We start from the raw sequence: 27,193 nt of genomic DNA on the forward strand, positions 1-27,193 counted from the left end.
AATGATCCCCCATTTGTTCAGATCAAACAGTTTATCGTCGGTAAGATATCTGCCAAAACAAACTGAACAATTCGTTGTGTGCCACTGCTTCCCAGAATAATGGCAGATAATGAACAGCATGTCACTTACAAACTACACAAATGGAAAGGCATTTTCAATTAGAAAGTGAATCAAAAGAAATAAAACTGTATCTTTTACCTGATTCCTGTTAATAGCAATCATTTGCAATAATAAGGTCAGTATATGAAGTTAATAGGTTTGCAAAATCATTGTGGTTATGGACGGAAATAATATAATGGAATAAACAAAATTTTTTTGCTAATATTCTGAATGTTATTGAAAAGAAATTAGAATAGCACTAAAGTAGCGTAATTTACACTGTAGCGGAATCAATGATGATGAAAAGCTACTGTTCCTACAAAATGAGTTTACACATTACTGTTTAGAAAAATATACACTCCTGGAAATGGAAAAAATAACACATTGACACCGGTGTGTCAGACCCACCATACTTGCTCCGGACACTGCGAGAGGGCTGTACAAGCAATGATCACACGCACGGCACAGCGGACACACCAGGAACCGCGGTGTTGGCCGTCGAATGGCGCTAGCTGCGCAGCATTTGTGCACCGCCGCCGTCAGTGTCAGCCAGTTTGCCGTGGCATACGGAGCTCCATCGCAGTCTTTAACACTGGTAGCATGCCGCGACAGCGTGGACGTGAACCGTATGTACAGTTGACGGACTTTGAGCGAGGGCGCATAGTGGGCATGCGGGAGGCCGGGTGGACGTACCGCCGAATTGCTCAACACGTGGGGCGTGAGGTCTCCACAGTACATCGATGTTGTCTCCAGTGGTCGGCGGAAGGTGCACGTGCCCGTCGACCTGGGACCGGACCGCAGCGACGCACGGATGCACGCCAAGACCGTAGGATCCTGCGCAGTGCCGTACGGGACCGCACCGCCACTTCCCAGCAAATTAGGGACACTGTTGCTCCTGGGGTATCGGCGAGGACCATTCGCAACCGTCTCCATGTAGCTGGGCTACGGTCCCGCACACCGTTAGGCCGTCTTCCGCTCACCCCCCAACATCGTGCAGCCCGCCTCCAGTGGTGTCGCGACAGGCGTGAATGGAGGGACGAATGGAGACGTGTCGTCTTCAGCGATGAGAGTCGCTTCTGCCTTGGTGCCAATGATGGTCGTATGCGTGTTTGGCGCCGTGCAGGTGAGCGCCACAATCAGGACTGCATACGACCGAGGCACACAGGGCCAACACCCGGCATCATGATGTGGGGAGAGATCTCCTACACTGGCCGTACACCACTGGTGATCGTCGAGGGGACACTGAATAGTGCACGGTACATCCAAACCGTCATCGAACCCATCGTTCTACCATTCCTAGACCGGCAAGGGAACTTGCTGTTCCAACAGGACAATGCACGTCCGCATGTATCCCGTGCCACCCAACGTGCTCTAGAAGGTGTAAGTCAACTACCCTGGCCAGCAAGATCTCCGGATCTGTCCCCCATTGAGCATGTTTGGGACTGGATGAAGCGTCGTCTCACGCGGTCTGCACGTCCAGCACGAACGCTGGTCCAACTGAGGCGCCAGGTGGAAATGGCATGGCAAGCCGTTCCACAGGACTACATCCAGCATCTCTACGATCGTCTCCATGGGAGAATAGCAGCCTGCATTGCTGCGAAAGGTGGATATACACTGTACTAGTGCCGACATTGTGCATGCTCTGTTGCCTGTGTCTATGTGCCTGTGGATCTGTCAGTGTGATCATGTGATGTATCTGACCCCAGGAATGTGTCAATAAAGTTTCCCCTTCCTGGGACAATGAATTCACGGTGTTCTTATTTCAATTTCCAGGAGTGTAGTTTGCGATATTTCATACCCAACTTTCCTTTCAAAATAGTCTACACTTAGCTGGTCCTGTTGGCGAGTCGTCGACGTCGGCGTAATCATTTAGCGTGTATTCCAATAGTTACTAGCGTCGTGCTGATCGTCGTTGCGAATGTAACAGGAGCTCTCGATGTCTCTGGAATTAATTACAGTTTGCGTATCTTCGAGCAACGACTAACACAATGAACACCTCCCCGTTAACGAGTGACGTAACCCGACGTCATTGTGTTTGTTAGTCTTTTTTTTTTTTTTTTTTTTTTTTTTTTTGTCTTCTGACTGGTTTGATGCGGCAAGCCACTACTTTCTCTACTGTGCCAACAGCTTCATCTCAGAGCAGCATTTACAGCCTACGTCCTCAATTATTTGCTGACTATATTCCTTCCTCTGTCTTCCTCTACAGCTTATGCCCTCTAAATCTCAATCCATGATGCCTTAACAGATGTCGTATCATCCTATCCCTTCTCCTTGTCAGTGTTTTCTACACATTCCTTTCCTCTCTCATTCTGCGCAGAACCTGCTCATTCCTTACCCTATCAGTCCACCTACTTTTCGACTTTCGTCTGTAACATCATCTCAAACGCTTCGATTCTCCTCTATGCCGGTTTTCCAACAGTTCATGTTTGACTACAATACAATGCTGTGCTCCAAAAGTATATTTTCAGAAATTTGTTCCTCTGATACAAGTAGACTTTTCTTGGCCAGGAATGCCATTTTTGCTCCATCCGACATTGGCTATTTTACTGCCTAGGTAGAAGAATTCCTTAACTTCATCTAGTTCGTGACCATGAATCCTGATGATACACTTATCGCCGTTCTCATTTCGGCTACTTCTCCTTACATTTTTTAATCTTACTTCGATTTAATTTCAGTCCATATTCTGTGATCATTAGAATGTCCTTCCATCCAGCAGATCATGTAATTCTTCTTCACTTTCACTCGGGATAGCAATATCATCAGCGAATTCTATCACGGTTACCGTTTCACCTTGAATTTTTATAACACTCCTGAACCTTTCTTTTATTTCCATCATTGCTTCTTCGATGTACATATTGAAAAGTTGGGGCGAAAGACTACATCCCTGTCTTTCACCCCTTTTAATCCGAGCATTTCGTTCGATGTCGTCCACTCTTGTCGTTCTCTCTTGGCTCTTGTACTTATTATGTATTACCCGTCTCTCCCTATAGCTTACCCCTATTTCTCTCAGAATTTCGAACATCTTGCACCATTTTACACCGTCGAACACTTCTTCTAGTCGACAAATCCTATGAACGTGTCTTGATATTTCTTTAGTCTTGCTTCCATTATCAACCGCAGCGTCAGAATGGCCCCTCTGGTATCTCTACCAGTCCTAAAACCGAACTGATAATCGTCTAATACATTCTCAATTTTCTTTCCCATTCTTCTGTATATTATTCTTGTCAACAACTTGAATGTATGAGCTGTTAAGTTAATTGTGCGATAATACTCGCACTTGTCAGTTCTTGTTGTTTTCGGAACTGTGTGAATGATATTTCTCCGAAAGTTGGACGGTATGTTGCCAGACTTATATATTCTACAGTCCAACGTGAACAGTCGTTTTGTTGACCCTTCCCCTAATCATTTTAGAAATTCTAATGGAATTCTATTGATCCTTTCTGCATTATTTGATCCTAAGTCCTCCAAAGAAATGTTAAATCTGATTCTAATACTGGATCCACTATCTCTTCTAAATCGACTCCTGTTTCTTCCTCTACCAGAGAAATCTTCCCCTCACAGTGGCCTTCACTGTACTCTTTCCACCTGTCCCCTCTCTCTCCCCTGCATTTAACAACGGAATTCCGGTTGCACTCTTACTGTTACCACCCTTGCGATTGATTTCACCGAGGGTTGTTTTGACTTTCCTATATGTTGCTTCAGTCCTTCCGAGAATCATTTCTTTTTCGATTTCGTCATGCGGCTATGTGGTTTTAGCTTCCCTGCACTACGTATTTATTTCATTCCTCAGCAACTTGTATTACTGTATTCCTGAATGTCCCAGAACACTTTTGTACTACCTTCTTTCATTCATCAGCTGAAATATTTCTTCTGTTACCCATGGTTTCTTTGCAGTTAACTTGTTTGTACGTATGCTTTTATTTCCAGCTTCTGTGATTGCCATTTTTAGAGATGTCCATTCCTGGTCAACTCTACTGCCTAGCGGACTATTCTATATTGCTGTATCTACAGCCTTAGAGAACTTTAAATGTATCTCTTCATTCCTTAGTACTTCCGTATCCCACTTTTTTGCGTATTGACTCTACCTCATAAAAGTCTCTAACTTCAGAATGCTCTTCATCACTACTAAATTGTGATCTGAGTCTATACCTGGTCCTAGGTACGCCTCACAATTCAGATTCTGATATCGGAATCTCTGTCTGACCATGATGTAATGTAACTGAAATCTTTCCGTATCAACTGGCCTTTTGCAAGTTAGTCACTATACCTACACATTTCATATCTGTGCTTTATTGTTCGATGGTAACTTAGCAGTAAGGAAGCACATTGAGTTACTTGTAACTTATATGAACAGTCCGCAGTATACACCGAACAATCGAACCTCTTACAATAGTTACAGTGGTCACATCAATTGCACAGCGATCGGCACTCCATACGTTCCAGATTAAAGTTATTCACATCAGTCCACGACAAGGAAATGCGTTACCATATTCTTGTTTAAATTTACAGACCTTGGCAAGCATTAAACAATCTATGCAGTCGAAAATCGACACATTACACTCACAGCGTTCACGTAGCTTAGTGGTTTGTGAATTATAGTTTTTCAACTTAATGTGTAGAATAGCAGTTCAGAGAGACAACCAACACGACACGAAATTAATTCCCTGTGTGCGTACGCACCCAAAACCACGATACTGTTCAAGCAGTTATATTACATTAGCCACGGTCGTGGTAAACAATCTGACACTCACGCAGCAAGACTTTGTTGTTCGCGCTCCTGACTCTGCACTGACGCTTTCTCTGTCGACCTATCGATGTGTTTCTACACCGCTCAACTCACCGCTTCACATTACATTTTCAAAAATTCCTAGTACATCATTAAAGAGTTTCATACAAAATTGCAACTTCATCGAAAAGGTATACAAAAATTATAGGAAAAAATCTACATCGTTCTGTAGTGTTATCTTCACATGTGTCAACCCCCCCCCCCCCCCCTTTATCATGTGATGTTCGCTAGAACCTCTCGCAACAAAACTTCTCAAATACAGATGAAGTATGTTGTTTGCGTACTGCTTGTATTTATGTAAGCTGACATAACTTGAAATACTACTGTTGTCTTTTGAGCATAAACAAAATTGCATACAAATTGTCATTATAACTAACATAAGAATAATCATTTCATATCTCCTTAATTGCTAAATTATCCTCTAAACAATAGAAATAACATGACATAGTCCGTGAAAGAACAAATTTCATCTCTCCTATATTGCCATACAACAAAAGATAGTACAATGGATATGTTAAATAGTACCACAATAATCACTTTTGGGTCCTACTATTCTTAGTCCTTACATTACAAGCATTGTGGCATTTATGCTTGTTATTTTCTTTAATGCTATAAGTAATCACACAGTCTATCCATTATTACTAACCTAGACAATCAGTTGAAAATTACAGACCTTCATAGATTCCAATTCTAATATATAAATCTCTTTTATTGTTACCTTTCCTAGAGTTTTATTTTTTTCATTTTCATGTTGTAGCCAAATTTAGGGTGGAAACACAGAACTACTAGTACAGTAACACTCATCATGCTATGAAATTATCCACGCCTTTTCTTGCAAACTCAAATAAATAAAAAATTCACTTTTGTATTTTAAAAGCAAAATTATATACTCTCCACACGAAAATTCAGTTTCTCTGGATGCTGTTCGTGGGGAATATGTCTTCTTATGGTCAGATTGGCAATTCTCCAGTTATTATCCACTGAAATTTAATATTGCTGTGTACCTTTTCCATGTTTCATTTTAACTAATCCTCCTTTAATTTTCTATGATGTATACCATTACAGTAACCATCGATTTCCATGTTATATGTTGATCCCCCAAAACATAATTCCACTTTGCTTATGCTTTTTAATGAATTCCAATTGTGACTATATTATGGCAAAGCTACCTAAGAACTTCCACTTATGATATTCTCTACTTCTTCTCCTACGTTATCCCTGTATTTATTTCTGTTTACCTCGTAGTTCTCACATTATTTCTCACTTTACTCTATGTATTTCATCATTATCCTTCTCGCCTACTCCTTATTCACTTGACTAATCATTTAATACTTTCCCTTACTGATGTGTGCCAAAATTCATGATTTCATCCACCAGTCACTTCTTACTCTGTAATTCTACCACACAGCAAAACAGTCAAAAATTTCAATTGAATTCCTCCACATACCTTCCATACATCATTAATTCCTTCTATTTTCAATCATTACTCCTACACAGGGACAACATTCTCGAAGGTCTCCTTTATTTCTGTTCAGATTACACCATCCCAAAACAAATTCAGTTAATTAGCTACTCTACTAATACACCATTCTTGCTTTTTGCTAGTACCCTCTGATCTCCTACACAAACCTTTCCAGGATTAATTATCTTATTCTTATTGATTTCCAGAGCTTATATTAATCACTGACTTATCATTTCATATAGTCATACTAGGTTACACCTACTCAATCCAGACTCTAGGTAGTTCGTTAGCTACAGAGTTGCTTTTGACATATACATAGCATAGTGGAAGAATAGTAATCAGTGCAGGAAACTAAAGAAAAACACTGCAACAACTTGGGTTCCTATGCACGTTTCTGTAAATATTCATTGAAGTATAGTGAACACCCTGTGATTTTTTTTGTCACTGCTGATCATTTCTCTACTGTTCCTCCAGGATGCCACAATTTATGGTGTTTATCAAAGTTTTCTTTCCCCTGCAGGCAACATAGTGCTGTCTACCAACACCTCTCACACTATTCCAGAAATTCTTCAGTCTATAATACTCACCTACCAACTTAAATCTCTTCTGATAAGGCAATTTCCTTACAAACTCTTCAACTAAACCACTCTTTTTCTATGTGTTGTCCTAATGCTTTAATTTGCTACTCTCTTCTTCTCTACATGCTTTCACACTTTCCCTCAAACCAACTATCATAATCTGGGTATGTTTGACAAACTTCCATTATTTTATCGTGTCTATCTCCAAACCAGCACAAATCCAAGAATTCTGAATAAGTTATTTAAAATACTTCTATCTCTCTGGAGCAACTACACCCCATTTTAATCCCTTTTTAAACTAACACTACCGCTTCTCAGTATAATACTTTCTGAACATTCTGTTATAACCTGGCTTCTGACAGTGTTTTCAACAGAAAATCATTTACTTCGCTACTGCAGTTACAGACTACGTTGTCACTTTGTACTTGTATTATTGAAGAAGTCCTCAACATTCTCTTCTAATTTATCTACCTCATTCCTCATTGTCGAAAGTGTTCTCTTTAATTTCGTCCATATCTGCCTCATTCTCAGTACTAAATTTCTGTGAGGCTGATTACAATCAGTCTCTGCTTTGTCCTGCTCTTGTTCGTCCTCAACAGCCTGGGTTTCAACGTTTTTATCCAAGCATTCTTCAATTCTAATTCTTTAGGAATCATCTTGTTTTGTAAATATTATACTTTAAACTGCAGCGTTTGATCTATTATTTTGCCTTGCTTATATAGCGTTTTCTTTTGTGATTCATCTACATTCGTGCTATTTTCCCCACTCTACTTTTTCTTCATTTCTTCTTGCCATGCTTCCATTTCTTTCTGCAATTTCTTACGCCCTTCTTTCATTTCCCATTCCATTCACTCCTGCCCCTCTTCCTCATTGTATAGGGCTTTCCATCCCTCCATTCAAGTATACTTCTCTTCTCACTCGTTTCTGTATATTTTCTGTAACTGATTCTGCTTTGTTATCTCCCAACTCTTCGCTTCCTCATATCTGGAAGGTAGTCCCGTTCATACTCTTTAGTCGTCATATTGTTGACCTAATGAAAACAAAACAAAACAAGAACAAATTACACCACTCACAAAATTTCTAACTTTGACCAGAAAATTGACAGATCCCCTCAGGACAGCATTAAACAACGATGTCCTTTCACAATACGGTTCATACTTGTGAAGATAACGGATCAGTGGTGTCACAAAATTTAGCTACGTGATTCGAAACAGTACTTCCCCGAATACTGATTGCGCCAGAACTGATCGTGTTTACCTACTAAATCATAGGAAACCCTGATCCGTCTCTTCTAATTTCTCAGGAACTGCAGTTTTAAGGTACCTGAAACGAGAAATACTCAACTTTTCCCACAGCTTAGTTGAACATTACACTCAGGCACACAAGTAATTTCCCAATAACTAAAGCTTTATGAATGTTCACGCATTTGATAAAATCAAAAAGATTACAGTTGATAAGACATTCACCTAAAGAAAGTTAGAAACTCATTTCGTGCTACTACCTGCTATTGTAATGCGTACTTCATCTGCCCAGCATTGTAATTCACGGGAAGGAGATTAAATGCAAAACAATAAAACATCCAGATGTAGATAAACACAAACTACATAAAGAAGGGGCATTATCAACTGAAAAGCGAATGAAAGAAAATAAAGCTATTTATCTTTTACCAGATTGGTATTATAGCAATTTTATCTAACAGTAAGGACAGTTTAATAGACGTAGACATGGTCCATGGTAGGTTGTAACGTAATTTTATTTAATCGTGCGATTAGCTAATTTCTACTACTTGTCATTGTCAAGCACTTGTAAAACCAACATTGTCTGCACGCTTCGCACGTATGAATGTTTGGATGTGTGTGTGAATTCCTAAGGAAGCAAACAGCTGAGGTTATCGGTCCCTAGATTTACACACTACTTAAATTAACTAAAACTAACTTATGCTAAGAACAACACACACACACACACACAAATGCCGGAGGGAAGACTCGAATCGACGTCGGGAGGGGCCGTACAATCCGTGACACAGCGTCTCAAACTGCGCGGCTTCGCATATATAACTAACACTTCATGGGATGCATGCAGACAATTTAGCGCTTTTCCATGTTGGTTTTACAAGTGCTTCACAGTGACACTGGTCGAGATTAGCTAATCACACGACTGAATAAAAATGACGTTACAGCCTACTACGGACAATGTTTACGTTTATTAAACATCTGGAGGCAGTGGATCCCCACAAATACAGAATAATGACAGAGTAAAAATTAACGGGTTTACAAAAATGTTGTGATTATGGAAAGAAATAATGAGTGAAACCAAATTTTCACTATTACTCTGAATGTTACTGGACTGCAATTAGCATGGCAGTTCAACAAGGTAATTTGTGGCCCATGGTACGCACAAAACAGTCTGTGCTGCCTAAAATCAAAACCGCACAGTAATCACATACCTTAGCGGTCTGCATATCATAGTTTTCAAGCTTAATTTGTCGAATAGCAGTACCGATTAACATGCAATGCGACACGTAAGCAGTTCTTTTTCACGGTACACACCCAAACTCACAAGACGTATCACTGTTCAAGCAGTTGCATGACATCAGTCATGGACACCTTAAACACACTGACACTCAAGCGGCATAAAAATTCCTTTCTTGCTCTCGCTCACGACTCTCAGTTGACGCTTTCTCTGTCGTCTTATCGATATTTTTATACCCAGTTCAACCTAATCGCTTCAAATTACACTTTCAAAAATTCCTAGTACGTTACTGTACAGTTTCATACAAAATTACAATTTTATATTGTTCCGTTCGTGGTAAAGGAATTGGAACAACATGTTAATAAACGTGAAAACTTGCAGCACCAAAACAAATGAAAATATCAATCACATTCATAGCAAATGAATTAAGTAAACAGAAGCATAACTATACAAAGAAATAAATTTGCATAAGTTATCCTGCAATAACTTTTTCAATGTATCACAAAAATATGAGAGGAAACAGATAAAAGAAAATACAGGAAAAACATAACGTATATCGTTCTGCAATGTTAACTTCATAGCCTGCAACACCTGTGGCCTGCTGGAGGCAACAGATTTCACTGTGCAACAATGAAAATGTAAATCGAATGAAAATACCTAATTCCTATTAATACTAATGTGCTGATCGCGAATATCACAAAGACAATTCAAACTTCACTCTAGTCTTCATTTTACACTGTTTTTTTATGGTTAGATAATCATATAAGGATTTTTATGTTTAGTTTAAAATAAAAAATTATAATGGTTTGTCAAAGTCATAATAACTAGTAACAATGTATTATATTACTATCCCTGGTCTTACTTGTGTGCAATAATTTGGATATAAGCATTTTGATACAAAGTTTAGTGATCTTTTTGTCTCCCTCCTCGTCAACTTTAGTGACTTTGGTGATTAAAATTCTTCTGGGTATTATGCCGCGTCATTGCTAAAAACTAACAACACTAATAAACTAAAACGGACGTTTCGGTCGAATTGCAACGGCATTCCTCATGCCCTGAGGAAGGCCGTTGCAATTCGGCCGAAACGTCGATTTTAGTTTATTATTGTTGTTAGTTTTTAGCAATGACGCGGCATAATACCCAGAAGAATTTTGATCACTGTGACACCGGCCGCGGAAGCCTACATTCTTATATTCAGTGACTTTATTAATGCATGTAATAATTTTTGCACGTTTGTTTTCAGATTAACTACCAGTTGCTCAAGTTTACTGCTATTGAAATGAACAAAAATGCCACGACTTTGTGTTAACAGTGCTGACACATTTTACTACGTATGTGGAGAAGTGTCATTGCTTCACAATAACAGCAAATAACTCCATTGATTAAAAAAGCTTACAGTTGTTATTTAGGGTGCAAACTAGGTGATCAGGATAAACCCTGGGCTCCACATGTGATCTGCAACACTTGTGCCAGCAACCACAGGTATTGGATGCATGGGAAAGGACGTTCGATGCCCTTTCCAGTGCCCATGATCTGGCGTGAGCCAACTAACCATGCCAGTGACTACTACTTTTGTATGGTTCCTCCTATCAGGAAGGGAATGTCTAAGAAGAAGACTCAGTGATCTATCCTAAGATTCCATCTGCCATACCCCCAGTTCTACATGGGGAAGAATTGCCAATATCAGAACCACCGACAGAATACGAAATTACTTCTAATGGGGACTCTGAATGTCCTGAACCACGTACTTCACAAGATCCAGAGTTTCTCCCAAATATATCATCAACTTATGATCCACAAAAATTGTCTCAAAATGAGTTAAATGATCTCATTAGAGACTTGAGCTCTCTAAAGCTAAGACTGATGGCACCAAGATTGCAGCAGCGAAACTTTCTGGGAAGCAATATAAATGTTTCATTCTACCACAGAAGAGAGCAACAATTAATTCCAGAATGAGATTTTCACTCTGCAGCTGAGTGTGCGCTGATATGAAACTTCCTGGCAGATTAAAACTGTGTGCCCGACCGAGACTCGAACTCGGGACCTTTGCCTATCGCGGGCAAGTGCTCTACCAACTGAGCTACCGAAGCACGACTCACGCCCGGTACTCACAGCTGGCAGAAGTAAAGCTGTGAGATCGGCATGTTAATCTTTATTAAGGAGATGTTGCAGTAAGTGCTGCCCATCCAGCTGCAGACGTGAGGGGACAGTACCAGCTCTGGTCCTCTTTGCTGCCGTTGCCAATCATCAACCCAGGATTAGCAGACATCACAGCACACTCGCTCGCCGCCAATGCTGACCACATTAGTGAGCCGTCGACGAGATCGTGCGCGGCCTAGGCCCTGTGCATCCTCCGTCACAACTGGATGAGCTGACGACGCTGGGGCACTGCAGCCCGTTCCGCCCGTCCACCACGGACGAGCCACCAGGAGGAGCAGGGAAGAAGATAGGGTGGGATAGAGTACACTCCGCACTACGAGAACGCTTCTCGTGCCGACAGCGCCGGGACTCCAACCCAGAGATTCCTACGTGCAGCGGCCTGCTGTCCGCCACCGAGCCGGCCGGCCAGCCGGAAGCTGCCAGCCATGCGCGGCCGAAGTAAGGGAGTTCCCCCGCTACGTCACAGCACGCGGGGCTGCACTAGCAAGACTGATGCGACCCAGAGCTGGTGTCATCACTCTGAGTCAGCGAGGAGTCGGGGAAGGTCGTTGATATCACCAAGCTCAGCCAGCCTGTGTTATGCGGGCCACGTTGTACTCGGCAGGAATAAAGGTGTCCTGAATTAATAATGTTTCCTTGGCGTTTCTGTCGCGTCAACAGTCATTTCCTAACATCCTGACAACTGGAGAGGTCACCGCTCGGCTTCCGGTCCACCATAGGCGAGCGGGACCACCGAGGCGCCTACAATAGGGGCGGTTAATCCCATTTGTGGATGCCGCTGGAGTAGTTGTCCGATGATGTCCCGTAAGTGCTAGATTGAGACAGATCTGGTGATCGAGCACGCCAAGGTAACATATCGACACTCGGTAGAGTGTATTGGGTTAGAACAGCGGTATGTGGACAACCGTTATCCTCGCGGAAACACCTCCTGGAGTGCTGTTCATGAATGGCAGCACTACACTGACGTACCATTTAGCAGGCAATATGCTCGGGATGACCACGAGAGTGCCCCTGCTGTCATACGAAGTTGCACCACGGACCATATATCCAGGTGTATGTCCAGTGTGTCTACCACGCAGACAGGTTGGGTGCCGGCCCTCAACTGTCCGCCTTCTAACTAACGCGTGGCTATCAATGACACCGAGGCAAATCCAGCTTTCATCATAAAACACTACAGACCTCGATCCCGCCCTTCAACGAGCTCTCGCTTGACACCACTGAAGTTGCAAATTGAGGTGGTTTATGGTCATTGGAAAGCACGCTACAGGGCATCTGGCTCGGAGCTGTCCTTGAAGTGACCGATTCGTGACAGTTCGTTGGGTCACAGTGGTGCCAACTCCTGCTCAAAATGCTGCTGCAGATGCGTTATGATGCGCCAGAGCCACACGCCGAACACAATGCTTTCCTGTCTCGATAGTGCCTTTTGGTCGTCCGCAGCCGTTCTTCTTACTACCGGTTGTTCTCGTGAACGCCGCTGCCAGCAATCATGTACAGTGACTACATTCCTGCCAAGTGTTTCTGCAATATCGTAGAAGGAACATTCAGCTTCTCGTAGCCCTATTACAAGGCCTCGATCGCTACGAAATATGTGGTCTTTGTTGCTTTAAAGGCATTCTTAACTAACATCAACTCGCCACGTCCATTCTCAAAGATAATTAAGTTCACGATTATCAAAATGTCCACGGGTATGCTCCCGGTCTATAGTGTCCAACGGGCACAATATTTCGGCGATCAAACATGTCGCCATCATCAGGCGAACTGACGGACTGAGCTCCTGTGAACGTGCCGGCACGGAGATCCGTACGCTATGGCTGCTCAGAGGGAACACATCTAAACTCCATACACCCCAACATCAAATTCACTATGGAGACTGAAACGGAGGGTAAATTACCTTTCCTTGACGTCTTGGTCAAGAGAAGGACTGACGGCACCCTAGGTCATGGGGTGTATCGGAAGGCTACGCACACTGATCTGTATTTGCATGCAGACAGTTGCCACCACCCTTCACAGAGGAACGGGGTACTTAAAACTCTAGTACATAGGGCGCGCACTATCTCTGACGCAGAGAGTCTACCCCAGGAATTGGAACATCTGAGAACTGTATTTCGAAAAAATGGGTACTCAGAGTGGCAGATTCAACGTGCTCTCCGCCCAACCACTGCAGCACAACCTGTTGAGATGGATGAAGTCACGAGGGAGGAGGTAGGCACTGCATTTATTCCATACACAGGCGCACTCTCGGGAAAAATCGCCCGCATTCTGAAGAAACACCGGGTCGGAACTGTGTTTTGTCCTCCAAATAAAACTCGTGCACTGGTGGGGAGCGCCAAAGATGACCTCGGTTTGAGGAAGGCCGGCGTGTACCAGATTCCGTGTCAATGTGGCAAGTCGTATATTGGTCAGACGATGCGTACCGTCGAGGATCGATGCCGTGAACACCAGAGGCACACTCGACTGATGTATCCGAGCAAGTCGGCGGTCGCTGAACATTGTTTGTTGGAAAATCACGCCATGGAGTATGACCGCACGAGGATTCTGGTACAGACGTCGAGATACTGGGACAGCGTTGTTAGAGAGGCCATCGAAATTCGCACCAATGACGACCTCATAAACCGTGACTGTGGCTATAATCTTAGCAAGGCTTGGGAACCAGCGATCGGGTTAATCAAGAGTAAATCGAGCAGACGTATAGTTGTGACGACCACGGCGGACAGAGCCATCACACCGACGTCATCTCAGACGCCGTCGCAATCTGTTCCACCGCGCGACCGTGGCGCTGGGCGCGGACGGCGGAGGGAGCGCGCCGCGGGCGGAGGGTATTTAAATCGGCCGCCGCCGCGACCGAACCCAGTTCCCTCTGAGCAGCCATAGCGTACGGATCTCCGTGCCGGCACGTTCACAGGAGCTCAGTCCGTCAGTTCACCTGATGATGGCGACATGTTTGATCGCCGAAATATTGTGCCCGTTGGACACTATAGACCGGCAGCATACCCGTGGACATTTTGATTATCAAATACGCCGGGAGAAACTCAAGAATCACAAGTTCACGATTGTTGCAGCGTGTATTTAAAGCAAATCTTATTTGCATACTCACAGTGGTGGTACTATTACCACTCTTATACGACTGGTGAGGAAACTGAATAGAAATAATCTTTCAAATGTAGAAACACGCCTAGAAGCTTTAGCTTACGTTGCTCAACTCCTTCTTGGTGCTGCGATTTTTTTCCTCAAGTGTAACATGATAACACCGTGACGACACAGCATAAGACGAGAAAAATAAAGAAAAAGCAGGAGAAAAAGATATACCTTACTGAACAGAGTAAATTCAACTGACTTGTGTACGACTTGCACAGCATATATTATTATTATTATTATTATTTAAATTTATTAATGTCTAGCACTATAGCGTGTAACTTACATGACGAACTTTTATGTCTCTCTTCGCTCTGTTATGCGAGAAAATTAGTACGGAAACTGACAGAAAAATGTTCGAACAGTCAGCTTTACTCAATCACGCTGAAGAGACGCCAGCTGCCAGTCGGGAAGCATTGACAACAACGTCCAGATGTAATTTGAAAAAGCAGTAAAGGACACTGTAACAGATCCGTTTAGTGAGACGTGGGAAGAGCAGAATCAATTCCGTCATTACGAATGACGTTGTAGAGCTGGGCCTCGCCTCGGTGATACAAATCCTCCACCCTCACTAGCTTTTGGCACACAAACCGGTAACCATTCGTATTGCCCTTCTTTGTATACGTTCAATATCCCCGTTCAGTGTTAAATGGTCAGTGGCGCCGATTCACTTGAGCAGTATTCTGGGATTGGTCGCAAGTACCGTAAGCAATCTTCTTTGTAGGCTAACTGCAGTTTGCCAGTTCTTTGCCAGTAAGCAGAAGACTGCCACTTGCCTCACCTGCGACTGAAGCTAAGCGATCATTCCATTTCACTTTCCTACAAATTGTTATAACCAGGTATTTGTATGAGTTGAATGATTCTAATTGTGAAACCTTTGGTAATGAAATATGATATTACACTTTTCCGCTTCGTGAAATGTGTTTGTACCTCATCGAGCGTGCATCAAGATTTGATCCTTTAATTGAGTGACATATGCTTTCTCCGGAGTGGTTGGTAAAGGACCAATTTTGAGTGTGTATACCTGAAACGTCAGACTCCCGAAATAACATGTACTTCCGCCTCTAGCAACCACTTCAACAGAAGTTTAGTAACTTATCTTATTACTTCTTGAAATAACGTCATTCGTTTTTATGTGCTACAGTCTTTTCTGAAATTTTTCCAGAAAATTAAGCATTTTCCAAATGTAAAAGTATGTTCCGAGCTACAAAATCGACATGTGGCTAGGGACAAGTACTCGATTTAAATTTAAAAGCATAGAACTCTGGTGTGATCTATTCTTGAATACCGCTCGAGTGTTTGGGATCCGTACCAGGTCGGATTGAAGGAAGACATCGAAGCAGTTCAGAGGCAGGTGGCTAGACTCACTACCGCAAGATTCAAACAACACGTAATTTTTCGGAAATGCTTCGGGACCTTAAATGGGGGATTCCTGGAAGGATGCAACTTTCGGTGCAAGACACACTACTGAGAAAATTTAGAGAACCGTCATTTGAGGCTGACTGCAGAAGGATTCTAATGTTGACAACATACATCGAGCATAAGGACCATGAAGATAAGGTACGAGAAATTAGGGCTCAGACGGATGCGTACAGACAGTCGTTTCTCCCCCGTTCTATCTGCGAGTGAACAGGAGGACAAATGACAAGCAGTGGTACAGGGTACCCTCTGCCACGCACCTTACGGTGGCTTGCGGAGTTTCTATGTAGATGTATATGTAGTCGGGAAAATCTTCTTAGTACTATATTTAATAGTCTGTCAGTTACATTATTACTCTACCACACACCAAAAGCCAGTAAGTGAAATCAATTTAACCTGGCAGCGAGGGCGCTATAGTATGAAGTACGCGAAATGGATATTAACTTCAATTTTTGCGACTTTCGATCGTTTATTTTGTCAGGGAAAATAGTTATTCCCTCATTATTGCTTCAGCTACCTTGATGATAGGTTTTTTTCCATTGACCACGGCTTCCAGCGTGTCTGTGGGATGTTAGAAAGTGAGCGTGTCACGTTTGGCGTACAAAATACACCGTGCGTCTGGTCATCTGAGTACAATATCTCCGATCTAGTTTCTGTGTTTTCGCTAATATAGCGACTGTTGTGCGTCTGGTTTTGTAGTAATTTATCTATAAGGTACAGAAGATGATTTTCTTACTCAGGTCTCGTGAAAACATCACAATGACAAACTTTATGAGCTATCAGAGTACCACTTGCAACCAACATCCTCCTCTATTTGCCGGATGTATTCCAATCTCAGTCTTCCTCTGCAGTTATAATCCTCTACAGATCCCTCTAGAACCGCGGAAGTTATTAAATGATGTCTTAACTGAGGTCCTACCATCCTGTCCATTCTTCTTCTCCTCAGTGTTTCCCATGTATTCCTTTCCTCACCGATTCTGCGGAGAATACTCTCATTCTCTACTGTATCAGTCTACCTAATTTTCAACATTCTTCTATAGTACCTTATCTCAAATGCTTCGAAACTTTTCTGTTCTGGTTTTCCAACAGTCCATGGTTCACCAGCAAACAATGTTGTGATCCAATCGTACATCCTCAGAAATTTCTTCCTCAAAATACGGTTTATGTCTGATACGAGTAGGCTTGTCAAAAAATGTTCAAATGTATGTGAATTCTAAGGGACCAAACTGCTTATGTCATCGGTCCCTAGATTTACACACTACTGAAACTAAACTAAACTAACTTATGCTAAGAACAATAGACACACACCCGTGCCAGAGGGAGGACTCGAACCTCCGGCGGGAGGGGACGTGAAGTCCGTGACATGACGCCTCAAACAACGCCGCCACTCCTCGCGGCCGAGTACTCTTGGCCAGGAATGCCGTTTTTGCTAGTGATAGTCTGCATTTGATGTCTTCCTCGCTCCGTCTGTCACGTGTTATTTTATTGAATAGGTAGCAAAATATCCTAACTTCATCCACTTCTTGATCACCACTCCTGATGTTGAGTTTCCCGCTGTTCTCATTGTTTGCTAATTCTCATTTCTTTCTTCTTCCATTTACTCTCAATTCATATTCTGTACTCCTTAGACTATTCATTCCATTCACAGATCCTGTAATTCTTCTTCGCTTTCAGTGAGGATTGCAATTTTAATCAGTGAATCTTACCGTTGATATCCTTTCACTTTGAATTTTAATTACACTCTTGCATCTTTCTGTTATTTTTCTCGTTGCTTCTTCGGTGTATAAATTGAACAGTACAGGCGCAAGATTACATTCCTTTTTACACCTTTATATTAATCTGAGAATTTCGTTCTTTGTCTCCCATTCTTATTGCTGTCTCTTGATTCTTGTGCATTTTGTATATTACACGTGTTTCTCTATAGGTTACCGTTACTTTTCTCAGAATTTCGAACATCTTGTACCATTTGACAATGCAGAACACTGTTTCCAGTTCGACAAACTTTATGACCGTTTCTTAATATTTCTGTAGTCTTGCTTTCTTTATCAACCGCAACTTGTAACTGCGTCTCTCGTGCCTTTATCTTTCCTAGAGGAAAACTGATCGTCATGTAACAGATCCTCCATTTGTTTTTCCATTCTACTTTATATTATTCTTATACTATGATAGTAGTGAAAATAATTTTGGGCTTGCAGATGAGGTATATTTAATGTGAAGAGACATGGTAGGTGGAAGGAAATTTGCAGTGTCGGTGAAAGCAAGGCAAAATAGAAGGAAAACCAGCTTAAAAAGCCAGTTAGGAATTATGAATCCCAACGAAAGGAACCAAAAGCAAGCTAGAAATTGTGAATCTTAACAAAAGAAACCATTTTATTCAAATAATAAAACAAAAATGCTTTAATGCAGAAAGTTAGCAGACTTTTATATATTAGGGATCGCTACTCATAATTTTACTAGAAGCATCCCATCTGTGACAAATTTTGTCAGTTAACCCCAACTTGAGATGATAAGAAAATACTAATAAAGGAGGTATTCCTTGAATACGTCTCTACTAAGGTGATGGATTAGTATGGAGTACAAAGTACGTCACGTGCCCCCTAATGTAAGAAGACGCACGCGTCCTCTCGTTGGTTAAACAGAAGTATTATAACAAACCATTTACAAGGTAAACACATTATGAAACAGAAGCTATTAGAAACTATCACTAATTTCTGTTTTGAAGACAGGTAAAATTGTTAACGGGGACGTAAGCGAAAGCGACAAAAATTGTGAAAATTTTTTATTGGATCTTCCTTCACTACATGGTATTGAAGTTTCAATTTCTGAATATTACGTTCGAATTCCACTCCTAACTGGGATAAAATAATAACTAACAAACGATTGCAAGGAGCCACGCCCCTTTGTTGTTCTGTATTCCGTCATATTACTTACCCCTGCGGTGTGTCCTTGCAGTTTTATGCAATCACAATGTGGAGAATATTTCGGTGTTTTACAGATGCAGAACCTCTACAAAAGTGTACCCATAGAAAAACTCAAAATCCTAATGAAAATAACATCTCCGTGATAGGAAAACCATGCGCCAAGGCAACGTTTCCAAAACTGCTGATGAAGTTACAGCGTGTGATCCATGATAAGTTTTTAACTGTGCTAATCTTGGCAGACTACGGACTCTACACACTCTAGGATTTCATCCAGGACTTTCAAACTGTCAAAATTGGAGGAAATCAGTAACAAAGTGATACAGCTGAAATTATTGTTACTCAGCTTGAAAATCAGGTTAACCTAAGGGAAGAAGTAAAGAAAAGACTGCTTGAAGAGAAGAATGGATGTGGTTTGAACTAGTTCACCCAGATAAGTTAAGGCCTAATACAAGTAATGTTAAAACTTTGATTTAGGTTTCCCGTAACCTACATTTTGGCAACTTTATGTACCTTTTCGCTACAAACCACTGTCATTAATGTACTTAAATTTGGCATACAGTTATTCAGTACTACAATGAAACATTCTGTGGAAGGAATTTTCATTTGGTTCAATAGTAAGGCACTTATGTTAGAGAAAATTTATAAAATTTTGTACATTTTCCACTGAATTCTAGAGAGCTATAAAAAATCTAGCAAAAGAAGAAATAAATATAATGTTCCACAGTTATTTGAAACAGTGGTATCTCAGACTTTGTACAAAAATACATATGTACTACGTCATGTTGAAAAAATTTCAATTGTTCATAATTAAAAAGGTGTAACTTCAATAAACATTAAAATGTATCTATATATTCAAATAATACTCCTTAAGAACTGTGCCAAATTTAGTTGCATTTCCCTTAAAACTTTGGACTTTATAACGTTTTGTTCAAAGTATAGCAATTTTGCATGCGTCCACACCGATACTAAAAGACTCAGTTTATTTGCGTGTATCATATGTTCCATAGTGAAAGCCCTACTTCTGTTTCAAGGCACAATGCGATGCATGAGCGGCGAATGATGACTTAGCTGTCCACACGTTATACAAATTATTGCAAAAGTATGTACTCACCCTAAAATTCTGTACATGAACACGTAGCTACATACTCCAAATAGCTTTACTCTGTCATACAGAACAAATGTGCTGAAGGCAAAACATTTACAAATGTTGCGCTCAACACACACACACATCTAACAACTGTAGGAAATGGAGGAAACTGCTTATCACGATCAGTTGCGCTCGTTCCTTCATATGATTTTGAAATCTGTCACCATACTGAAGTATCGGCCAAAAATTATCGTATGTTCCTAGGTACACTACCTCCTACACCTGAATTTGGTCGGCATGGTTGGCATTTCTAGCCTGGATACATTAGTGTGGTCCGTAAACTCATGTTACGCAAGGCCAAAACTTTCAGAGATATCAATTGAGCAGGAGCCTTATTCTAACTCCCTTAATACCTCTTTTTCTCCACTCGATTGCTTCCCGGTTTTGAAGAAGAGCTTCTGTTCGGATTAAATCTTCGATATATTTAAGAAGAAACTTCGTCTGCAACTTAGGCATACAGTGCCACAAATACCGCAGAACTGGGCGAGTAATTCAGCGATAGCTGATAGCGTATCAGCGAGGTGTCACGGCGGTGATAAGCCAGCAGGCCGACCGGAGGTGTGTTTGTCGCTGCTGCGCCGGGTCAGTCGAGTGCGGAGCCCGGTTCTGTCTGGAACTGGAGGACATCTTGAGGCCCGCATGCTGACGCGCCGCCAGGTGAACGGCGGAAAGGCTGGGACATGATTAACTTTCGAGCGCAGTTCACCACTAGCGTACTATTTTCGCTGCTGACCTTCATCACCGGAAGGTACAGCGTTGTGGCGTTGGACGAAACAGGAAAATGTGATCTTGCTTTCGACGTTTTAGACTGTTCCAATCGTGGACTTTATTCAGTTCCACAGATAGAGAACATAAACGTAAGTTTTCCATTAAAACTGAATCTTTCGTTCAATCACATATCGATCGATACAGATGAAATCTTTGATTTCGTGCATCATTGGCCTGATCACCGCATGTACGTCTCTGAACTTTATCTCGACCACAACAGAATACAGTACCTGCCGGTGGGAACACTGAACTCATTTGTGAGTACTGAAGTTGTGGACTTATCGTGGAACCAAATGAAGAATATTTCGGATAAACATTTCTCCAGTCTACGGGAACTAAAACGGCTGTCTTTGGCCGGGAACCCAATCGGCAAGTTGAACATAACACTGCCAACCAATCTCGAGGAACTCGACGTCAGTTCGTGCGAGCTGTCGTCGCTCGGAGAGCGAACGTTAAAGGGGCTGCACCTAAAAAGCCTCGATATTTCCAACAACAGCCTCGTGGCTGTGGACTGGTCTCTGGTGGACAACGAGACCTCAGTGCGTGCGAACAGCAATCCTTGGGACTGCAGCCTGTTGTGGCAGAACAAACCTGAGTTCGCCAGGAGTCAAGAGCGATGTGCGACTACCACCGGGTCTGCAACGACCACGCCAGTTGCAGCTGAGGTGGGCCCAGAAGCGTCGACGACTACGGAGGGGGCTCGGGTCCCTGAGGAGCTGCTGTGGAGCTCCTTCGGCATCGTGGAGGCCGTGCTAGTCGGCTGGCTGGTGTACTTCCTGCTGCTGGGGTCGGCGGCCTGGCTGCGAGCGCGCTCTCTGCACAGGGATCTGGCGCGCGACGGCAACTGGTGGCTCGAACCCCGCCTCTGACGCGCTGTGTCATCTACTCCACTCTTTGGAGTCATTGCTTGCGCCCGCTCGTTCGCGGTTCCGCTGTGTGCGTAAGTAATTGTCCATCCTCTTGTGCACCTCTCAAAATGGAATACGCGAACTGTTAGCTACCGAAGAAGCCAGCAAATGCCCTTTGTGATGTATCGGCCCCATGTTGTATCCGCGGACTTTCTCACTGCTGTGATGGATTCTACGTACCGTTTACGACTGGACCACTTACACTGTGCACGTCGTTGCGTGTTGATTGACGATGAACTCAAATCATCATTTGCGCGAACAGTCACAGATATAACATGTCCAGAAATCCAAGGCCAAAGTGTCCGACACATGATGCAGTAAGGAATTTTAGTTAGAACTGCACTGTACCAAAGTGTTGTAAGATACACTTTTTGCCAGAAAAGTCTGGTAACGTGTTCTGTGTGACAACATTGCATGTTGGTAAGAGAGATCGGCTTAGATTCCACAGTGCCAGAATGAGATACTCCGTTATCACTATTCCTGTCCCGGAGTCTGAAAGTACAAATGTTACACTCGTAAGTTAGATAATGGTGCAGAAGGACATAATATGTTAGCTTGTTCCATGTACTGTACAATTTTCTCAATTTGTTCGAAGCCTTGAATGTGGATTGAATATCGCTAATAATCTTTTTGGTGTTACCAAGATTTCATAGTGCGTGAGCGAATATTTAGCTGGAACGTAAGTGCCATTTTTCCATTTCACTAAGAGTCGACTGCAATGTGAAGCTGTTGTGGCCTGTTTAAAACTAAGAACTGATTTTCATGTATAATATTTTGGACTGATGCTCAGTATACTGAATTAACGTTGGAAGTTATGTGACCATATATGATATCTGTAATAACTTGTATTGGAACCTTCCTTAACATTTTATATTCTATCTTTTTTTGTTTGTTTGTTCACCTTTAAGTAATTTGCAAAGAGTCGCAGACAATAGAAACTCAAATTTACTCACTGAATGATCCCATCTACGTCGATGTAGGACAACTTTTGTCAATTTGGTTATAAATAGCTTGAAAAATTCGTCAGACTATGAAGAAAGTATCGTCAGGCAAAGTCCACTACACCAGTAGAAAAGTTTAGTACGATAGACTTCAAGAGTGTTACACAAGGAAATATGTGAGTCAAGAATTTTTAAGAAGATAATTTATTGATTCGTGTACATAGATACGTTTAGAAAGTCGTTTCTACACGTGCCTCAATCGTACATATGAACTGTGTGAGCGAACCCAACAATAAAATAAAATAACTTTGAGAAATTTTGGTTTCTTCTCTTTTCCTTCAATGACGGTTCCCATTTCCATACCCGAAGAGTAATTTTTTGGAAAGGAAATAATAGTGGCTTGAATTGTATGTAGCGCTATTATACCTAATCTAATTCATTGAAGGTGTGAAGTTCTCACAAAAAAAGGGTCACTTACATTATATCTGCCCTGATTCAATAATCACTTCCTGGTGGATACCGAAAACCTCTGTGAGGGAAACTATGAGTTATTATAGACAAAATTTTATATTCCACGCACTTTAGTGGATATAATTTGACCATATTTCTGTATTCATATCCATATGAACCTTCTGAAAAGTTTGTGTACACTATCTCATACTCTTTTAGTTACTGCTTATTTAGCTGAAGAAAATTAAGAATACACCGAAGATAACATAATGGAAATGACGTAATCATAAAGACGTCTAATTTCCCTTCATTTAAGTGCAGCTGAATGTTTCCTTATACCAACAAGTTTCTTACAGTTCCATTTCCGCCTTCGTCAGTTTGGTTGCAGTCCTCGCGCCCATCTTGCGCACATCCCTGTATTCAGATATGTTTCACACATACGGACATCTATTCCCTCACTGCCTATTATCTAAGAATTTTGTTCATGTTTCAATTGCTTTCCTTTTAATTTTGGTAATTTTGTGGAACTAAATGTAGAGGATTAAGAACAGAAATAAAGTTTTAGTCCTAACTGAAACAACGTGGATGGAAAACATCATTTTGTACTACGTGAACCGATCTGAGAGCGCGACATCGCTAAATAAAGCACGAGACAAAGTTTAACCTTCTCTATACATTTCGGTATGCGAACTATATTCGTAAAACCGGAAGAACTCCATTTTATAACGATGGTTGGGTCACTGAACACATGGGTTCTACTGTGAACCGACAAAACAAATTCTTGTTGGTATTCATGCCAAGTAATTACAAAATGGCAGTCTCTAGGGGAAACAATATCGGCTGAAAATATTTAAGAAGAAGATAATTCGTGCTTTTTTTCTATCAGAACTGTTTTTATGATTTTAGCTAATTCAGCAGTTATGAAGAAATTGCCTACTCTTTGTAACAAATTTCAGTCCAATTTTAGTAGTGATCGTCAGATCTGCAGGGAGATTTGGAATGCAATCGGAAAGTAGGCTTGCTAGATCTGCATCTAAACATGGCACTGGTTTGAGAATAAGCTTTAGCTGAATTCGATAACAGAAACTGGTAGCCTTGAACGGGATGTCATAATCTCTGGTGAAAGGCGAAAAATGTGGTTTCTAGAGAGCAAGCTACATGAAGAGACAGAGATTGAGATGTGAATGTTTATTTCCAATTTCTGTTGTTCTGCAGTACGAAATACGTAGAACACCGGCAACATCTGTAAGCCTAGACTGGCGTGTTGCGGCTTATCTGTTGTCTTGGATGACGGAGATCCAGTTCTTCTTACCGTTATCTTATCTCACTAGGAAAACAGAGTTTGAAGTTGGGCTCGGCTACGGCCGATGATTGCGCCTGTACATTCATACATTAAGATAAGAGTAACGAGCGTTGCTGCACAGTAATTCTCCAGGCAGCAGTCTACATGCGTGCTCAAAGCTATAAAAGTTGCGTCCAGCAACTCAAGTACTTTATAAAGTAAAGTTCAGACGTCTACAGGTGAAAAATGTCTATGGATTTTACTATAATATCGTGTACTTTGCGCAAACAGAAACGTTATTTTCATTAAAACATTTTCGCACAGTGATTACGTCACATCCCGCAGACGATTTAATGGTGAAGACTACGGCCGCGGTGGCTAACGGTCACTGCCCCTTCATTTTTTTACGCTGATATGCATTCCCACTTCCGTGTTATTCGCAGTAAACAAGAAAAGGAAAATAAGAAATGTTTTTTGATGGAAGCAGTCATCGAATAATGCCTGAATGTTTCGACGTTGTTGAGAATACAATGCACCTTGTACTGTAAAGTGCTTTTTATCATTTGTTTGTTCCTTCTGAATTTTTTTGGAAATCAGGCACCTCTTCTGCCTTAGTGTAAAACATATTAACGTGAGTAACTGGATTGACAGCAAATCAGAATTATTATTAAGTAAAATTATAGCACGTTCATCTCGATTTGAGAAAAAACAATCACGAGAATGACAGAAAACTGAAATCGGATTCTTTTTGCTATGTCAAATATCAGGAGCCGCTTAGGTTCCACGAAAACCGTATTTTTTTCCGAGAAGGTTATATTGTTGTATAACAAATTACTGAAATTCATGGACCGGTCCCCCCCCCCCCCCCCCCCGATCTTCTCTCACAGACAGGCACAAACGACAGAGACAAGAAATGAACGCCAATGCACAATAGGCCTACATCCGGCTTGGAAGGATTGTGCATGAAAAGTACCGATCACATAACACTACAAGTGACGTTTGGCTGAAAGTGACCACCGTGGGGGCTTTGTATGTAGTAAGTGATTATTTTTCTGTATCATTCCACTATTTGATATGCTAACAACTGTTTTTTATAACATTAAATGCCCATAGTTTCGAGTGAATTCTATTCATCGTCATGTGAATGACATAAAGACACAATAAATTACTCTAAATTAAAAGTGAAAGTACTTAAAATTAATGCATTACGCCTGTGAGCATGTATGTTTAGTTCTTATTTCCTGACACTGGTGTGCAGGTATACAGAAAGCGGCCGACTCTGGGAATGCTAAGGCAATGTACGATGGTATTAAGAAAGCAATTGGACCAACTGTCAGAAAAACAGCCCCTCTGAAGTCCAAGACGGGTGAAGTCATTACTGATGAAGGCAAACAAATGGAACGCTGGGTTGAGCACTACCTCGAGTTGTATGCAGCCGAGAATGAAGTTAGCAAGGATGCATGTGACGCCATCAAACAAATGCCAGTTATGGAAGAACTAGATGCAATGCCTACTATGGAAGAACTTAGTAGAGAAATAGATTCTCTTGCTATCGGAAAGGCCCCAGGTGAAGATGGGATCCCTGCAGAGGTTATTAAGTATAACAAGTCTGTTCTTCTCAAACATTTATATTCACTTATCACAACCAGCTGGGAAGAAGGTTATGTCCCGATGAGTATGCGGAATTCGAGCATAGTTACTCTATATAAACAGGAAGGGAACAGAAGTGACTGTAACAATTACTGAGGCATTTCATTACTAAGTGTAGCCGGGAAAGCTTATGCAAGAGTCATCCTAATGCGATTACAGATCTTAGCTTCCAGAATCTACCCAGAATATCAGTGTGGCTTCAGGCCCGGCCGATCAACCGTAGATATGATCTTCTCCTTAAGACAGCTACAAGAGAAATGTCGTGAGCAGCAGAGGCTACTTTATATTGCTTTCATTGACCTTGTTAAAGCGTTTGATTTAGTGACCAGAGATGGGCTTTTCAAACTGTTACAGAAGATTGGATGCCCACCTAAACTACTACAGATAATTGTCCTTTCCATGAGAAAACACAAGCAACAATTTGCTTCAACGGTAAAACATCAGAAGCATTCCCTGTTAATAGCGGTGTGAAACAGGGGTGTGTGTTAGCTCCTACATTATTTGGGATTTTCTTTTCCCTTCTGCTCAGATTTGCCTTTGAAGACTGTGAGGAAGGAGTGTATCTACATACGAGGTCTGATGGAAATCTTTTCAACATTGCTCGCCTAAAGGCCAAGACCAAAGTAAATACAGTTGTTATCCGTGAGTTGTTATATGCGGACGATGCAGCTATAGTAGCGAACACAGAAGATGAGCTGCAGTATATAATCAACAAATTCTCAAATGCCTGTGAAAAGTTTGGTCTACTCATCAGCCTTCAAAAAACTAAGAGCACTACCAACCTTCCATCCATTAGCATTGATGGCAATCCTCTGCAGATAGTTGATGACTTTACCTACTTGGGATCTACAATATGTAGCAACTTGTCCATGGACAATGAACTTACTAACAGAATAGCAAAGGCATCATCTGTCATGGCTAGACTGAAAAACAGAGTATAGAACAAGGGACTGCTTACCACAAAAACTAAATTAAAAGTCTACAACGCTTGTCTTATAAGCACCCTTCTCTATAGCTG

At 41.6% G+C, this 27,193-nt stretch overlaps 2 protein-coding genes across 2 annotated transcripts in view; one reads left to right on the plus strand and one right to left on the minus strand.

Moving 5' to 3' along the window:
• LOC124595932 overlaps window positions 1-27,193 on the minus strand; it is a 721,865-nt gene that overhangs the window by 65,230 nt on the left and 629,442 nt on the right. The window lies entirely within an intron of this gene.
• On the plus strand, window positions 21,130-21,813 carry LOC124594317 (phospholipase A2 inhibitor-like). Its single transcript, XM_047132679.1, has one exon. The coding sequence runs from the start codon at window positions 21,130-21,132 to the stop codon at window positions 21,811-21,813; it is 684 nt and encodes a 227-aa protein (XP_046988635.1).

This window comes from Schistocerca americana, chromosome 2, assembly GCF_021461395.2.
Source record: "Schistocerca americana isolate TAMUIC-IGC-003095 chromosome 2, iqSchAmer2.1, whole genome shotgun sequence".
NCBI lineage: Eukaryota > Metazoa > Arthropoda > Insecta > Orthoptera > Acrididae > Schistocerca > Schistocerca americana.